The sequence below is a fragment of the Arxiozyma heterogenica genome (genome assembly GCF_036370985.1).
Source record: "Arxiozyma heterogenica strain weizmannii chromosome Unknown scaffold_5, whole genome shotgun sequence".
In the NCBI taxonomy this organism is placed as follows: Eukaryota; Fungi; Ascomycota; class Saccharomycetes; order Saccharomycetales; family Saccharomycetaceae; genus Arxiozyma; species Arxiozyma heterogenica.
In genome coordinates this window covers 842,059-860,599 of record NW_027042658.1, presented here as the reverse complement: position 1 = coordinate 860,599, position 18,541 = coordinate 842,059, and the positions used below count along the sequence as shown (strand labels likewise).

At 30.3% G+C, this 18,541-nt stretch overlaps 6 protein-coding genes across 6 annotated transcripts; 2 read left to right on the top strand and 4 right to left on the bottom strand.

Annotated features, from left to right (window-relative positions):
• Window positions 1–505: 505 nt before the first annotated feature.
• Window positions 506–3,643, bottom strand: YEF3 (translation elongation factor EF-3; the record flags this gene model as incomplete). The annotated part of the gene is made up of 1 exon (XM_064860694.1): window positions 506–3,643. One exon carries the CDS (start codon window positions 3,641–3,643, stop codon window positions 506–508), a length of 3,138 nt encoding a protein of 1,045 aa, XP_064717711.1.
• Window positions 3,644–4,931: 1,288 nt separating this feature from the next.
• On the bottom strand, window positions 4,932–6,893 carry RCK2 (serine/threonine protein kinase RCK2; the record flags this gene model as incomplete). The annotated part of the gene is made up of 1 exon (XM_064860693.1): window positions 4,932–6,893. One exon carries the CDS (start codon window positions 6,891–6,893, stop codon window positions 4,932–4,934), a length of 1,962 nt encoding a protein of 653 aa, XP_064717710.1.
• Window positions 6,894–9,079: 2,186 nt separating this feature from the next.
• IRC20 (E3 ubiquitin-protein ligase IRC20) lies at window positions 9,080–13,849 on the top strand (the record flags this gene model as incomplete). The annotated part of the gene is made up of 1 exon (XM_064860692.1): window positions 9,080–13,849. The coding sequence occupies one exon, from the start codon at window positions 9,080–9,082 to the stop codon at window positions 13,847–13,849; it is 4,770 nt and encodes a 1,589-aa protein (XP_064717709.1).
• Window positions 13,850–14,003: 154 nt separating this feature from the next.
• On the bottom strand, window positions 14,004–14,474 carry APS1 (Aps1p; the record flags this gene model as incomplete). Its single annotated transcript, XM_064860691.1, has 1 exon — window positions 14,004–14,474. One exon carries the CDS (start codon window positions 14,472–14,474, stop codon window positions 14,004–14,006), a length of 471 nt encoding a protein of 156 aa, XP_064717708.1.
• Window positions 14,475–14,912: 438 nt separating this feature from the next.
• Window positions 14,913–15,818, bottom strand: DPH5 (diphthine synthase; the record flags this gene model as incomplete). The annotated part of the gene is made up of 1 exon (XM_064860690.1): window positions 14,913–15,818. One exon carries the CDS (start codon window positions 15,816–15,818, stop codon window positions 14,913–14,915), a length of 906 nt encoding a protein of 301 aa, XP_064717707.1.
• A 416-nt stretch (window positions 15,819–16,234) lies between these two features.
• Window positions 16,235–18,154, top strand: TAG1 (Tag1p; the record flags this gene model as incomplete). Its single annotated transcript, XM_064860689.1, has 1 exon — window positions 16,235–18,154. The coding sequence occupies one exon, from the start codon at window positions 16,235–16,237 to the stop codon at window positions 18,152–18,154; it is 1,920 nt and encodes a 639-aa protein (XP_064717706.1).
• Window positions 18,155–18,541: the final 387 nt, after the last annotated feature.

Genomic DNA, 18,541 nt, shown 5'->3' with positions numbered 1-18,541 from the left:
ATTATTTCTACTCGTTGTAATTTTTTTTTTTTTTTTCGTTTTTTATTTTCTTTTTTTTGTGATATTTTTTCCATTTAAAAAAAGAAGATTAAAAATAGTAGTAGCATAAACACAATTATTTATTATTTACGACGGGATCAGTTTGTCTGTATATCCCGATACATTGTATATAGATATAAATCATGCTTAAAAATAACTAATTTAAAAAAGATAATCAACTGTATTTTGAATCTATAGAGTAACAAATAGTACAAAAAAAAATATACAGAAAAAAACTCACTGATAAAATATAAATTAAATAAACATTAAGTCGAGGGTTTAATTATAATGATGACAAATGAAAAAGGAATAAATAAATCTAACATATGACATTAACAAAATGACTAATAAAAATAAAAGAAAAAAAACGAATTAGAAAACCTAAAAAAAAAAAAAAATAAACCAAACATGTCTTTTAATCACATATCATGGCCAACTTTCCTCCTCGTTAATCTTTAAAAACTTTTTAAAAATCATCTTCGTCGGAAGAAATGTAAGCATCACCTAATTCCTTCTTCTTTCTCATTCTTTCCTTCTTCTTCTTTCTTAATTCAGAAGAGGTCAACTTCTTCTTCTTCTTACCACCAGAGATCTTGTTACCCATAGCATCGAATTTTTCTTCATCGTCTTCCTTCTTTTCGATTCTTGGACCAGAACCTTGACCAGTGACCCAGTTGTGACCAGATGGAGTCATCTTACCGTCCTTAACAGCCCAAACTTCATCAGTTAAGTCCTTGGTGAATTCAGCAGAGTGAGTGATAATAATAACACCACCTTCGAAAGCCTTCAAAGCCTTAGATAAAGCACCTAAAGAGTCTCTGTCCAAATAGTTGGTTGGTTCATCTAAGACGATTAAGTGTGGTCTTTGCCATGTACAAGCAGCTAAGACTAACTTAACTTTTTGACCACCAGATAAACCTCTAATTCTAGAGTGGGAAACTAATTCAGCATCTAAACCTAACATGGCACAGTGTTCTTCAATTTCCTTTCTGGTTAATGGTCTGAATTGACCAGAAGCTAAAGCTTCCTTCATATCAACTTCAGCAACCATCTTGGAGTGAGATTCAATTAATTCACCTCTTGGTAACCAAGCGTTGTCAACAGACATCATTGGAACCCATCTTTCAGACTTCATACCAATGTTTTCACCTAATAAGAAAGAACATTCGTATTCGTAGGTGTTCTTGAACTTACGTCTAGCATGGATACCAGCAATTCTTCTTGGAGTACCTTCAATCTTGAAGATCTTGTTCATAGCTTCAGCATCGTTTTCGTTGATTTGTCTGTTAGCTCTGTCCATGGTTTCTCTATCTTCACCAGTTTGGAATCTCCATTGGATATATTCGGATGGGGTCTTGTCTAAGTGAGCTTCAATGTGGGCGAAAGCGTGTTGCTTAATGTAAGCAATTCTACAGTTTTCGTGAGTGTAAACTTCACCAGCAGTTGGCAATAATTCACCAGTTAAGACGTTAATCAAAGTGGACTTACCAGCACCGTTTGGACCAATAACAGCAATTCTTGAAGATAAGGAACATTGGAAGTTAATGTCAGAAATTTGTGGTTTAGAAGTACCTGGGTATTGGAACATCATGTTGGTAACCTTAACAATAGCCTTTTGCTTGGTCTTAACACCTTCCAAGTAACCTGGTTCTGGGAATTTGAATTCTAAGTCAGAAGCACCTAATTCGTAGTAGGACTTAGCAGATGGAACTCTCTTGACTAATTCAGATAAGTTACCCTTGTATTTTCTTAATTTCAAACCTTCGTAGTGGATAATGTATTGACAGACCTTGTCTAAGAAACCAGAGTCGTGAGAAACAGTGATAGAAGTGATACCACAGTTGTTTAAGTAGTCAACTAACCAAGCAACATTAACAGTATCCAAATGGTTGGTTGGTTCATCTAATAATAAGATATCAGCGTTCTTTAAGACAGCTCTAGCTAAAGCTAATTTCATCTTCCAACCACCAGATAAGGATTGAATTGGCATTTGGATCATTTCATCGGAGAAACCGAATTCCTTTAACTTAGCAGTAATAGCTTCCTTAGTACCGACATCACCTTCGTAAACGAAATCAACGACTGGGGTGTCAGCCTTGGTACCATCGATATCGTGTTCGACGTAGACAGTTCTACATTCCTCTTGAGATGGGAAACCATCAACTTGACCGTTGGCAATGGCTCTCATTAAAGTAGACTTACCAGCACCGTTTGGACCACATAAACCGTATCTTCTACCTCTCTTTAATCTCAATTGAGTCTTGTTCAACAAGATCTTGGCACCATAAGCTAAAGAGAATTCACAATTACATAAATCTTCACCTTCATCTTCTTCATCATCAAAGGATGGACCAACTGGAATGTTGTCAACAGCTCTCTTTCTGTATTCATCTAAGATTTCCTTAGCCTTTCTTTCGTGTAAGAAAACAGTCATGTAGTTGGTAATTTGAGTGAACCAAGTAGATTGGTCAATGACTCTTTCGTCAATTAAGTCAGCAGCCATAGCAGCAATGTACTTGACGTAGATGTCGAATCTTGGAGCAACCTTTTCGTCCTTTAACAAATCCTTTAATAAAGCGTAAGTGGTTTCAACGTCACCAGCGTGAGAGATTTCTGGTAATTCATCGTTTTCACCAACGTTACCAACTCTTCTCAAAGTTTTCAAACCTCTTAAAGTGACTTCTCTAGCTTCTGGATCAGCAATAGTAGAGAAGTTATTCTTTAAACCTGGTAATAATTTACCTAAGAAAGGAGCGACGACTTGTGGGTCTTCGACTAACTTACACATGTTGTCGATAATAACAGCAGACTTACGCTTGATAGCGGTTTCTCTTTCGTTCAAACCTCTAGATAATAATGGGACCATGATGGAAAGAGTAGCTGGGGTAACTTCGGCAACGAAAGTAGTAGCACCTAGTAAGTGCACAGTTTCTGGAACCATCTTTGGATCAGCAATACAACCAATCAATTCTGGGATGAATCTTTCGATATCCTTATTGTCGACGGTTTCAGTAGCCTTAGTCATGGTAGCGGTAGCAGCAGCCTTGACTTCCTTCTTGGTATCCCACATAGCTTCAGAAAGAACTGGAATTAATTCAGGCATTCTTAAAGCGACTTGATCCTTAGCAACATCAACTAAAGCGGAGATAGCAGCTAAGATAGCAACCTTTTCTTGCCATTTGTTGGTCTTTTCCAATCTATCAGTTAAGTGTGGCAAGATAGCCTTGATAGCGACTGGGTTGATAGCCTTGACAGTAGCAATCAAACACTCAGCAGCTAAGGTTTGAGTTTCTTTGTCCTTGTCACCAGCCTTTTCACAGATACCTGGGACTAAATCGACAATGAATGGTTCAACAGATGGAGATAAGTTGTTTTCATTGGCGATGTGGGTGATAGCAACTAAGACATTTGGACAAGTCTTCTTATCCTTAGCGGCAGCCTTTAATTCAGCAAAGAACTTTTCTGGGATATCATGTTCAATGATAGAACCGTTTAAGAAAGAAGCCATCTCAACGGCAACAGATTGTCTGGAATCAGCATCAGCGACAGATAAGGACTTGAAAAGTTCTTCTAAAACCTTTAAAGATTCTTGAGAGTCAGCCATTGTTTATCTTAACTTGCTTGACCTTTTAGAGGATTGTCGAGTAGGTGGGGTTATGCAGAAAGAAGGTTGAAAATAAACCAAAACTGGAGAAAATGCTGTAAAAAAGATTCTCCAAACATACAAGCAAAATTAAGCAAATCTGAAGAAACAGTTAAAAAGACATATAGATTAGCTACTAAAATAAGTGACAAAAGTAAGAGTAAAAACGAATGGTTTAGATTTGAAGTAGCTTTGAGTATTTATAAAAAAATGATGCAGACTTTATCAATGATGAATGAAAATTTTTTTCTGTTTCTTTCTTTTTTTTTTTTTTTTTTTTTTACAATGAAAAAATTTTCTTTTCTTTTTTTCTTTTTGAATTTGTATTTCTTTTTCTCATTAGAAACGAAACAAAAGAAAACATAAATAGAAGGAAAATACAAAGAGATGAAAATAAGATAAAATGAAATAAAAAAGAAAATAAAATGAAGAGAGAAAGAGAGAGAGAGTCAGAATTGACGGAAGCCAGTAAAAAAAAAAGAAACGAAAAAAAAATAAAAAAAAAAAGCAATAAATCTAAACACACGTGAAAATAGCTCATCGGTAAAAGAAAAAGACAAAGACAAATTTTACATAAAAAGAAATAATAACATTCTGTAAGGTACGGATGTTAGTGCTTTCTTTTTTCTGTTTTTTCTTTTCTTGGTGGACTACTTTTGAGGTATGGATGTTCAGTATGTATTGTAGATACGATAAAAATGTCACATGCCACCACCATAACAAACATTATAATAGCATAATACGATAATCTGTCAAACTCTGATACAAAGATAGAAGTAAGCATAAATATGGAAATTGATAACTAACGTTCCAATCATCAACAATGGAAGAATTTTTCTTCGATCTTAATATTTGCAGTATTTAATTGTCTAAGAGAATAGTAGAACAATTATCTTTTTATTGTGAGATAACTTCTTTCTCTTTCCTTTCCTTTTCCTTTTATTTTTGTTTTGGTTATTTGTTTGATTTCATCCAAGAGATTGACTTCTAGTATTTACATTACAATACATTAAAGTATAATACACATGGTATTATTATAAGATGAATAGATCTTATAGTATATTATTAAAAGTAACACCGAAAAATCATACTGAATTTTGCAAAAGTTATATATTATTATCTTTTTACACACATATGTAGAACAATATTTTGATATACCGAGAGGTAAATACTAGATATAGTTCCTTACCTTCTCATACCCAATAATCCTATTCTCTTTTCTTTTTTTGGGCCCCATCACCCCTGCGGCTCATCCTTGCATCCTTTCCGAGACATCCCCATTCATATAATTATCTTTATTATTAGACATGACCATTCTTTGTTTCTTTTGCCTACGTTGAATAATAGTAGATGTATTTAAATTTAATTCAAACACATTTGCATGTCTGAATGCATTATTATTACTGCTATTATCATCATTATTATTACTAATATAATTCATATTTGTACGATTGTTATTTTCTGTAAATTCATCCTCATCTCTTATCTCTAATTCTTCATCTAAGGAATATAATCCCTTTCTCTTATTATTCTGATTATTATTTCTATTTGTGCCTATGTCATTACGTTTCACAGCATTACTTATATCAAAAGCATCACGCATAGCAACTGCAGCTGGAGAATATAAAATTGATGGATCTTCTTGGAATGCACGTACTTTCTTGAATTTTTCATGTACCTTGCTTTTATTTCTTTTCCCTCTACCTTTACCGCTAATATTAGTAGCATTGGCAACATTAATTTCTGTATCATATCTATTTAACCACGGATCATTTAAAAATTGGTCTATATTATATCTTCTATCTGGATCTACCTCCAATAATCTAGCTACACAATTCTTCGCACCATCACTGATTTCATCCCACCACGGTTGCAAAAAAGTATATTCACCTCTAGATATCTTTTCTGTCAATAGGTCTATTTTGTCGTCATAGAATGGTGGGAACCCACATAGCATAGTATATAAAACACAACCAATTCCCCACATATCCACTTTCATCGAATATCTTTCATCCCTTACCACTTCGGGTGCTGTGTATCCAACTGTACCACATGGCGTCTTTGTGTTTGTTTGATATATCTGTTTTGATAAACCAAAATCTGTTAATTTCACTATCCCAATACCCCCACCACCGATATTTGGACGAAACACACCTTCATCCAATTTGGTCAATGGATCATCTGATCTACGTAGACGTGGTTGATCTCTTGGAATATATTCAATTGGTTCAAACAACAAATTTTCCGGTTTAATATCACGGTGTACCACACCTATAGAATGCAATGCTTTAATTGCATTACCTAGTTGTTTGATTACATGACGCGATAGATCTTCACTAAAGTATGTATACTTAACGATAGAATTAAATATTTCGCCACCTGTTAATAGTTCTTGTACAATATAATAAAATGAAGAAGTTTCTTTAAATTCGATAAATCTTACTATATTTTCACATTGTAACGAAGTGACCATCTTATGTAAAGTGACTTCTTTGAGCACCTGTTCCAACTTAGTCTGTGATTTCCTTTTAGCTCGGTCTTTTACTTTATTGTTGTTGTTGGTAGTGGTAATGTTAGTTGTCTCTTCATTTACCATTGATAATGTTTCTTTTCTGATTACTTTAATAGCTACTTTTTCTCCAGTTGATAAGTTTATACCTTTAAATACTTTTGAGAATGCACCTTCACCGATTTTAGCGATCAATTTATAACCAATTAATTCTTTTTGTTCGGTAAAAACTGGCGAGTCTATACTATTATCTTGTCCAAGTTGAATATAACTTCCCTCATTACTAAAAGAAGATAGAGAAGATGATACTGAGGAAGCAGATGCAGATGAAGTAACAGAGGAAGCAGAATCAATTGAACTTAATGACATATTTGAATTAAATGTGCATTCAGTAGGTACTTTCCTAGTTAGAAGTTTATCATTATCATTATCGTTACTGTTATCATTATTTTCACGAAACATTTCATTATATTTATCTTCAAGAATTATATCTGCAGTGTTACTATCATCAGTCAATGATAATTGTTCTAGTTTTCTTCTTGTTGGAGCACCCATATCATTTGCATCCTTACTAATTACCCCTTCTCTATTACTATTAGATATTATACTTTGTTTAATTGATTTCCCATGACTATTATTACTACTATTACTTTGATTAACAGTTTTCTTATTTATATGAAATATAGATTTTAACTTATTCATTCTTGTATGTATTGATTCACAAAGAAAAAAAAATAAATACCGGCTTATTAATATTAGTCGATTCAATTTTTTTTCTCTTATAACATAAAAATATGAAAAACAAAAACGACAACACACCAACGTATACACACACCCACAAACACAAAAGAATAATTAAATAACAATTAATGAGTGACCTTGTATATATATATATATATATATGTATATGTATATGTATACGTATTGCACCGTTTAGTAAAAGAATATATTAAAACAAAACAAAACAAAAAAAGGAATGCTTTTCGCTTTTCTTATTTCTTTAGGCACTCCCAAACTTTATAGAAATACAAATTGTTGGGTATCTATGCACTTAGGTATCTTATGTATCTACTGAACTATCTATAAAGTCTTTTAATTTGCATTTAAACAATGCTAAAACGAGGGCTATAAATCCCCATATGTGCCGTATGTGTTTATATATATAGTCCCCTAGAGATAGCATTATTAAATATGTTAAAAAAAAAAAAAATCAAACAAACAAACAAACAAAAAAAAAAAAAAGAAAAAGAAAAAGAAGTGAACAATACTACTACCATTAATACTATGCGGTAAAATAGATACCAGATGGATCGATCGAATATCCGAAATTATGTTACCGTTCTAATTTTTGTTTTTCGTTCACCTCCCTTGACCAGTATCGTTTACCACGAAACATTTGTGCCACGATCACAATCTTCTCCTCCCATTTTCCCCCTCCTCCCCGTCCTCTACCAAAGCAAAAAAGAAGAGTACAGAAGAACAACAGAGAGGAGACATACACACTGAAGACAAAATATAACTCTGCACGGCTAGCGGTAGAGATACTGTTAGAGTATGAACAACACTTTTAAAAAAACAGGAGGAGTGTTCTATTTTTTTTTTCTTTTACTTTTTTCCTGATTACATTACGTCATATGCTTAGAAGAAAGAAACTTGGCAGAATAACTCATGTAAGGGATCCCCTTGTTTCAATAGAGAAAGAAAGAAAGAGAGAGAGAGGGAGAGAGGAGAAACGATGTGCCTGGAAAAACTCACAGATGAGGCTATTGCCTCTGTTTTTTCTACTGAACTATATTTTATATTTGCCATGTAGATTGTAGGACATTCACGCATAATTGTATACAGTTACAATCATTCAAATATTTAAATAAGATATAAGCATTGAGTGAAGGTTTTATTTACAACATATATATTTTACATTATTATCGGCCCCTTTTATGTGTTTATAAAATAATCTAAAATTTAAAATGACAAGAGTTGTGAGAAACTAATAATACCTTACTAAACATTGGCATAGTTCTATCTGTTTTGTTGGTATTATTGCATAACAGATTAAACTTTATTACCCAAAAAACATCTTCTCTTTCTTTTGTAAGGAACGTTTGAATTTTAGTAATAATAGGAAATAAATAGTAAAACTTCTGTAATTTTCTTTTCTTTATTTATACTCAAATTATTCATTTGCTGATTTTCAAGAATCTTCAAACATTTCCTACTTTTTTTTTCTCTGTGATCTATTCATTAAATATATGGTTCCTACTTTCAGATTGTTCATTCTTGTATTTTCATCTATGTCTTTGACACAATATTATAGAAATAATTAGTAGCCTATTAAATTAAACAGTAATCTTTATGAAATACACTCACTAATCTTTGTTACCTCATTTTTAATGTAATATAATTAACAAAAAAAAATAGGTCAATATTCTTTAGTAGTATACTATTTTAATTAGTCTTTAATTCTATAATGAAATGTTATGTTAGCTAAATAAGAATAAACTACTATTGAATGATATCCTGCCTCATACATATATATATACCATATTTGTTGATTTATTATAGTACGAGATACAATCTTATACTCTTATTATTTCCTAAAATACTGGTCTGTATTTCGTAGTGAGCCACTTGTATTAATATGCGGTATTGTTTGTAAATATACCACCGTATGCTTCTCTGTATCAACATGCAGAAAAATACTATTGTTTGCTACTTTTTTTTATTTATTGTAATCAAGAAAAAAAAATAAGAAAGAAAAAGAAAAAATATAAAACAAAAATTGCTAATAATTAACTCATCGATTATGATCTATATATGAAAAGTTGGACTAATAGATTAGGTCCAATGGTCATATTCCAATGTATAAATATATATGACTGTTTTTAGTTATGACTCATGCAAATATACTAGTTGAAGGTATAGAATTTGACAGGAAAAATGGAATATTATCTCTTCAGGATCTGCTGAACTTCATAGATAACCATGATCAAAAGACAATAATTAAAAATAATGAAAATGGCAAGAATTACCAACCTCCCAGGATTAAAAAACCCAAAATTGATTCGCCAAAATCAATCAATTTTATAAAAATTACATTATCATCACAACAAAACGACAGTAATAATACTGTCACTGAAACTCCATCCAATCAAATAATCAGAATACCTATATTTATTACATCTTTTGAATCTGAAGATATTTTATCAATACAATTCAATAAAAATTGGGATTCAACAAAGCTTTTCAACATAAATTTAATTCAAAATCATAAAGATACCCAATTACACAAAAATATTAAAACAATTATCTTGAATAAAGGTAGAGAAAATCTTTTCCACAGTCTTTTAGATTCGAGTAAAATTGGACGTAACCAAATAAATCCAACTGACAGAAGACTTTTGTTAACTAAATTAAGCAAATTGAAAAGATTAAATAAAGACTGGAATCTTAATAATTTAAATCTATTAATTAATAAAACTGATTTGACTTGGTTTTTAGAATTGGATTTGGATTTAATCCTTAAAGAAAACTCGTATAACAAATTTTCATACTTAACATGTCAAATATTGGATATTGTATCCTCACAATATTTAGATTGCAATCAATCTCATGATCCTGATCGCATTTCCCTTCAAACAAATAGTAATTTTATTCAAAAACATTTTTTGAAACAAACTATAAGGTTCACAAATAATACATTATCCAAAATAAAGATTGATTTTTATAATAATAATGGTGGTGATTCTAATCATACAACCGCAACTGTTCGTGTCCCAGGTTTATGTGTGGACTTGTTACCATTTCAAGAAGAAAGTGTTCAGTGGATGTTGAATAAAGAAACAAACTATCAATTTAATAGTTCTCTTAATACAGAAAGCAAAGACCCAATTTCATTAAAGGAATTCTTAAATGAAAAAATAAGTTATGGCTATATCATACTGAACCTAAATAATAGAAACAAATTGTATTGGAATAAATTTACCAACTTTATTCTTACGTACAATCACGCATTATCAATATACAACGATTATATTAAGGATTCCTCTGAGCTTGATGGTGCGAAGGGTTTATTATCAGATGAAATGGGATTAGGCAAGACTATTGAAATTATTGCATTAATATTATTAAACCAAAGAAAGTTGACTTCATCATCTTCTTTTTTAACGCAAGACAACAAAACTATTTATAGATCAAACTCAACTCTGATAATTTGCCCTGATCCGTTATTATATCAGTGGATCAATGAAATAGAAATGCATACAGATAATGGAATAATAAAGTGTTTCAATTATAAGGGCTACCAAGATATAACTCAAAGATTCCAAACTACCAATATTGAGGAAATTGTGAACATTTTACTCAAATATGATTTAATTATAACTACTTATAAAGTTATAAACCTTGAAATCCATTATGCAAAGTATAATGCTAATTTAAGATCGAGACGTAGAAGAAATAATTCAAATAGTATAGCCAACAATGGACCAAAATATGATTATTCATCCCCATTATCACTAATTCAATTTTGGAGAATTATATTGGACGAAGTTCAAATGTTAAAAAGTGATAATACACAGATTGCAAAATGCACCAATTTGCTCCATAGAATTCATACTTGGGGGGTGTCAGGTACCCCCATTCAATATATTCGAGATTTCCAAACGGTTTTATCATATTTACAGATTTATCCTTTCGTCAGCGAGAGTTCTATTATTTTAGATATCCACAATAACTTCAACACAACACTCACTAGGAATGGAATTAAATTTGATTTAAATAACCTTATGAATCTTTTCATAAAATACAATATTTGTATAAGACATAGTAAAAAAGATGTTATCAATCAGATTCATTTGCCAAAACAAACCAACTTTATATTACCATTAGATTTTAATCCTATTGAATGGGATAACTATTTGAATCTTTGGAATGATTTTATTTCAGTATCAGGCTATGGTATGCACGGCCAAAATGAAACAAGGTTGTCAAATAATCAGCTAAACCAATGGTTAGTTAAATTAAGATATCTATGTTGTCATGCAATTATTCCTGATAATCTATCAAATATACTTAATTTGCACAACAATAAAGGTAATATGCGTGGACGAAGAGGAAGAAAGCATTCATACGATAATCAAAAGACATTAACTGAAAAAGAGGGGGAGTCTAATTCAATTAGGAAGATCGATGATGTATTGGTCTTAATGATTGAGGCTGCTACTGATACATTGGATACACTTAATAAAGAAAATATCCAATTAAAGATCAAATCTGCACAGGCTGCTATGGAGCTTCAAAACAAACCAGATGCTGGTATTATCTTACTCAAACAAATGGTTAACAAAATTAAAAAAGATATAAAAGAAAAATTTATGGTTACTGATGATCGTTGCTTAAAGATAACATGCAAAACAAACACAGAAAAATCAAAAATTCGATCATATTTTGATTTATTACATCAGTGCTACTTTTTCTTAGGAACTGGTTACTACTTCTTAGGATCAAAAAAACTGGAATTTGTAGAGGAAGAAAATGAAAAAATAAAAATTCTTTCAAAGGATAGTAAAGAACCATTAGAATTCAAAAAAATCACAGATTTTTATACTGAGGATGAACTTTTGATGATTAAAAAGATGCAAGTGCAAGAAACAGAATATTATCAAAAAGCTGAACAATTAAGAATACAAATACTATCAGAAAGAGCAAACAAAGTTGAAGAAGTAATTAGTAATGTAAAGCATTTGTTTGATTCCAGTAAGAATAAAGAAGCAATAAAAGATAGTGCAAAGGAACAGAAGAAACTGATCACTGAATTACAAGAAATTTACTTTGATAAAAAAAATTATTCATCCAATCCCTCAGTTTCTAACTGTTTTGACTCATTATCGTTTATGATTAATATATTAAATAAACAAAGTGTTCAATTCAATGCATTGCTTAAGTCTCTAATGGAATATTTATATAATCCTGTTCTTAAAAATTATGATGAAAATAATGAGGACAAGAAAGCAGAAGAATATAATCAATCATTGGAAGAACAGGATATGATTTTTGCAATTTTGCACAGTTTAGAGGAATTATTAAAAAATAGAGAAATTATAGTTACATCAGAAGAAGAAATAATAAAATTAAATAAAAAACAATTTGTAAAAAATGATCCTACATTCTCTGAATTTCATTCTAAGTTGCTTAAAAAATTGATAATAATCGATAAAGGTAAATCCTTAAAATCTATATTTAATGATTTGGAAAACGTGAAAATTGTCAGAAAATCTTCAGATACCTTTGAAAAAGAATATGCAAGTGATACATATGAGGATTATTTACTTCAGTATGGCAAAGAAGTGTCTAGAATGATTAAAGAGATTGAGGATATTAAGGAATCAATAAAGACTTTAAATTTAATTTATAATGCAAAAGTTGAGTATTATAGTCAATTACAAAAAATTTCCGACTCACTTATTTCACTAATACAATTAGAACCAATATCTAGAAATAATATATTAAAAGCAATAAGGGATGATAATCGTTTTAATGATAACACGATCACTATCACAAAAGTACAATCAAGGATTAAATATTTAAAAAATTTGTCCAAAATTAAAGAATTGATTGATCGTGGTGAATCATTTAATTGTGCAATCTGCCTTAGTATGATTCATGACGGTTCTATTATTAAATGTGGTCATTTCTTTTGTTATGATTGTATACACAATTGGTTAAAAAATAAAAAATCATGTCCAATATGCAAGATCGATACTAATCAATCAGAGTTATATAATTTTAAATTTAAAAATAAAGAGAGTGTAGAAAGTACTGATGATACTCAGTTGGTTAAAATATTGTCAATCCCTAACAAAAATTTTGAGCCAGGAGATCAAGATCACGCAGGAGCTACAAATATTACTAGCAAAAAAAATGATGATATCTTATTTTGTAACAAGTATGAAAGGTTTAAACAATTTAAGGAAGTTTGTAAAATAAAAATTAAAGAGCATTTTGGTGCCAAGATTGATTTTATGATTCGATTAATCCTATACCTTAAATTAAAGTCTGAGCATGAAGATGGAAAATCTTTACAAATCTTGATATATTCCCAAAATTTTGAATTTTTAAAGGTAATATCTAAAGTACTAAAAATCAATAATATTTCACATTTAACATGTTTAACTAATGTTAAAACAATAAGCAATACAATTGATAAGTTCAAAAAAGATCGTACCATTACATGTTTATTATTAAACGTAAAATCTCTTGGTGCTGGTCTAAATTTATTAAATGTTGAACATATTTTTTTATTAGACCCAATAATAAGCCATAATGAGGAATTACAAGCAATGAGTAGGAATTATAGAATAGGGCAAACGAAAAAAACATATGTTTGGAATTTTATGATTAGAGGTACTGTTGAAGAAAATATTTTCCGATATAAATGTATTTTAGAAACTCAGAAGAATTTATCATATTTAAAACAAAGTCATCACGAATTTAATAGAGAACTAAATGCAGAACCAACTTTTAAAGTTCATAAAAGGAACAAACATGGCAATAATAAGATTAGTAACAACAATGAGGATGATGAAGAATTAGAGTTCGGTGGAGATGCTAATGATCTAGTAACCGATAAACATTTATGGCATTGTTTTTTTCAAACTTAAATAGAGCAATCATCTATAAGTCTAATTCACTTTTTTATAATAAATGATAGAAAATGAAATGCTACGAACTTCTCAATGAACGAACATTTTATTATATTATTATATATAGATACACACACACACACATATATATATATATGTACATACTAACAGATCAACTCAATACTCTATCCAGTTTATCATGATTATCCATGCTATCCATAGCAGTCATAGTTTGTAAAATGTTCCTTTTGCTTGATTCAGCTAAAGATCCATCACACATAATCATTTCATTCAGTATATCATAAGCCTTAGTGAAATTAAAAATGATATCCAATTCACAAACATTACCAAAATAAGCGTCCATAGTTTCTACATATCTATGAATCAATTCTAAAGTCAATAATTCATTACCTATATCTGGTGTTATACCTGCAATGAAGTACAAACTTGCATAACGTCTATACACTACTTTATGATCTGAATAATTTATTATATTGCACATCTTAGGTTTTCTAGCTAAAACTGTTTGAGTTAATTCATTGGTGATTTTAGTCTTTTCTTTACTAGATAATGGGGTATACCATTTCATTAACCTGACCTTTCCTTGTCTGGATATCAATAATAAGTATCTTAATTGAGTCATGAATTTTCTTAGTTACAACAGATATCTTTTCTTTCTCACAATATTTAATTGTTGAGAGTTGTCGAGACTGTTAAATAGATTGGCTGTGTTTTCAGAGGGCGAACATATTCTTAATACTGTTATAAGATTTTATGTAGTTAAACATATCCAGTTTCCTTAACTTCTCTGAATCATTTATTCTGAAAGCTGGAAAATGAAAAATTATGTGTTTATTTACATAGAATGTAAAAACACAGAAACAAATACATCCAAACATATGCACACATGAATGTATCTATATATAGGGGTGATAGTAGATTGTGGGATATATATGTTTAAGTGATATAAAAATTCAAAATGTGTAATGTACAAATTATTAAAGATTTTCTATTAGGATAAAATAAAATTTACATATAATGTGTGTGAATGAGAAAGTTACATAATTATACAGTTATAGAATCACAACTCATTATCGTCTTCTTCGGCAGGTGGGACCCATGGTGCAGGTTTGAAATATTCTTGATCAGCAGCAACATCCTTTTTAAATTTTTCTGAATTATCAGTGAATTCTAGTAAATATTCTAATTCCAATTCATGGCATTGTCTACCGAGGATAACCAAAGAATGTAATGGTTCTCCAGCATCATATTGAGACAATTCTTCGATGGTTCCAACTTTAAAAGTTTGATTTGCAGCACCCAATCTACTAATAGCTACAGCTGGTGTATCTTTAGTGTAGGCCTTTGTTCCACGTGCTTCTTCAATTTCTAGCAGTTGCTCGCAGCATTGAGAGATGGACATATAACGTGGTGGTTCATAGATTAATCTCCCACGAGCCATGTTTTCAAGACTTTGCTCCTTGACTTTAATATCCAATAACACTAAAGTGTGTAAGCCAATCTTACGATTCTCCCAAATTTTATCATACCATGAATCTGGTCTCCAATTATCAGTGAAAAAGACCATTGACACTGTTTGACCAAAATTGTATAACTGTAAACCACAGGAACCAACAGCATTCATAACAGAAGCATTATGAATCACTTCTACTGGAATGCCAGCTTTCTTGGCCCTAAGAACTAAATCAGTGTGTGTAGTAGCACCAAATGGATCACCAACCACCAAAAAAGCCACATCTTTCTTATCTGCATCAAGTAAAATCTCATCAGAACCAGATTCAACTAGCTCTCTATCAGCTAATATAACAGGTTTACCATAAAATTCCTCTAGTTCCTCTTTTTCAGCAGCCATTAAAATACTTGTGTAATGTTCTAAATAAATTCTTTCACATTTTTTAACAGCTTCCAATCCACGAACAGTGATGTCTTCTTTATATGATAAGCCTAAACCAATTAGATAAAACATGGTAATGTTGTAATTTATAAAGAGAGATGAGGTGCAATCGGTTGTTTTGATCACTGAAGGTAGACTAACCACAATTGTAGTTCACTCTTTTATTGTTTTTCTTCTTAAAATTGATATCAATTGCAATAAAGAAAAAATTTTTTGTAGTTTTATATTTTATCACGACACCCAAATTAAAGGAATCAGAATAAATAAAATCTTACTGTTAATAGGGAAAATAATTAAACAATGAGTATGACAGAATATCCGTATATAAAAATGTTATGGTGCATGCAATTAAGGTACCGGCTACTAAATTGCATGAATAGAAAGTGGAAGTATTTGTAAACAAACTATGTGAAAAGGTACAAAAAATAGGTACTAGTTAAGTGAAAAATTAGTATATCCATTTTGTAATACAGAAAGGAAAAAACGATATGGCTTTTGAAACAGTTCAGCCTGAAGGTAACGATATTGAAACACAACTATTACTACCTCATCCAAATACTTTTAATAGCAATTATAAACAAAAGAAAGGGTACCAGCGATATTTGGATCGATTAAGACATCATTGTCCCTCTTATTTTTTTAGATTCTCATTCCTTTTTTTCTCCTTTATTATTCTTATTCTCATATTTTTTATCCTTATAAGAGAAAAGTTTGACAAAATAATACCATCGAATGAGGCTATTCAATCAAATATTCTGGAAATTACAGAATTTGATATAGACCAAATTCATATTGATGGCTGGAAAAGCATAAAAATTGAGTCAAAAAATAAATGCAATTTACCAGATGGCAGATATTTACAAGTATCATGTAAATTACAAACATATTTAAACTATGATTTAATAGGTCAAGGTTCAATCCCGTTTACAGCACAACAAGCTTCATGGTTTAAGTATATTAATGAAAATATTATACAAACAATGTGCATATCTATGAATAATATTACTACATTTAATCAAAAAACAGATAGGGATTCTCCAAACGATAACAGTGTTATGTTGGGTTCATTATTCATTTTGGAACCATTATGCTTGGATCTTCATAATGGAACCATAAACCATTTAAATTTAACACTGTTGATTAAGCCAGAAATTAAAAATATTATAAAAGTGTTAAAGAAAATCTGGGACCATGATTATTCTGGTTTAAAGTTATGGTCTATAGTTGACATGTCGTTGTCTAAACAAGTACCATTTATAAGTCAGTCAATAACCTTTTGGAAATTACATGATTTTACAGTTAATTGGGATAAAATAATCGATTGGACTAAGTTGTTCAAAAACATTAAATTTTTTCGTGAAAATTTTCTTGGAGATCTTACATATGAAGGTATCGAAATGGTGGATACAGTGGACGGGTTCCATATTCAATTGATTATTAAACAAATACTAAATTATGAATGGCTTAAGTTCTTACAAAAGAAGTTTCCATGGTTGAATATTTCCTTTAGAACTGAGTCTATATATATTCCACCATTAGCATGGGATGTTCGCTTACCTGATTGTTATAACAATTTTACAATTGAGTTAACCAATATCACATCGTATTCTGATAACTATAATATATCTAAGGATGTTTTAACAACAAAGATGAACATTGATATGATTGGTAGATTACCAAATTTTCTATTGAAAGAACCGTGTGATGAAATAAACTTTATTACTCCGTTAACGAAATTTTTAAATCATTTATTTAATGATACAGAATCTATTGAATTTCAAGTAAACGGTAAAGTCAAAGATAATATTAATAACGATGATAAACTTTCTGACAGCTTGGTGCCAAATGATGTTCTAGAGGATATTTTTAATGAAGTATCGTATATAGAAATAAAACAGAATATCACCTATAATGTGAGTGAATCGCTTAAAGATCTTATTATAGATGATATGCAACTATTTTGGCAAAATGGTAAATTATCTATTATAGGTACGGTTATTGGATTTATTGATTTTTCATTTTATCATACTAATTTAGAAAGATTTCAAGTCAATAGAATCAAGGGAAATTTGGAATTATATCATAATGAGAAACATTTTATTTCTTTACCAATGGGACAGTGGATTCCTGCAATATCACAAATTATACATGAAAATAATGATGATACTGATAATAATATGCATAGTGTTAATAAAAATTCTACTATATTAAAAGTTCAATTTGATGTTAATGATAATGATATGGAGGTACTAGATAAATATGAATTATCTAAGTGTTTTAATGAAATTCTATTCAAGGGAGAAACAAATATCAAATTTGATAGTATTCTAGATATTGAAACTGAGAGTTTATTAGGTGAAATTGTGCTAATGGGACTTGTCACAAATGGCAATACACTAGTACATTAGATGAAATTAGACTCAGGGAAAAACATCCTGAAGTATATACATAACTAAACATATATATATCCATTTATTTATATATGTGTGTTAACAACTAATGTCAATCCTTCTTTTCTGTTACTTTCACCATGATTTACAAGAATATCTAAATTTTGCTTTATTTGAACAGAAAAGGGGGAAATAAATCTGCGACAAATTTTCGGACATAGACGAAATGACTCTGTAAGTACCTAATGGAGAAAGAAATTAATGAACCATTAGTTAATTTTTTTGGGTTGGTCAAATAATAGAAGAACTTTTTTTTTTCGTTAACTAGATTGTGTTTGACACCTGCATGGTCGTATACAATTATCTGATACATAAGAGAAGAAAAAAGCACATATTGATGTTGTT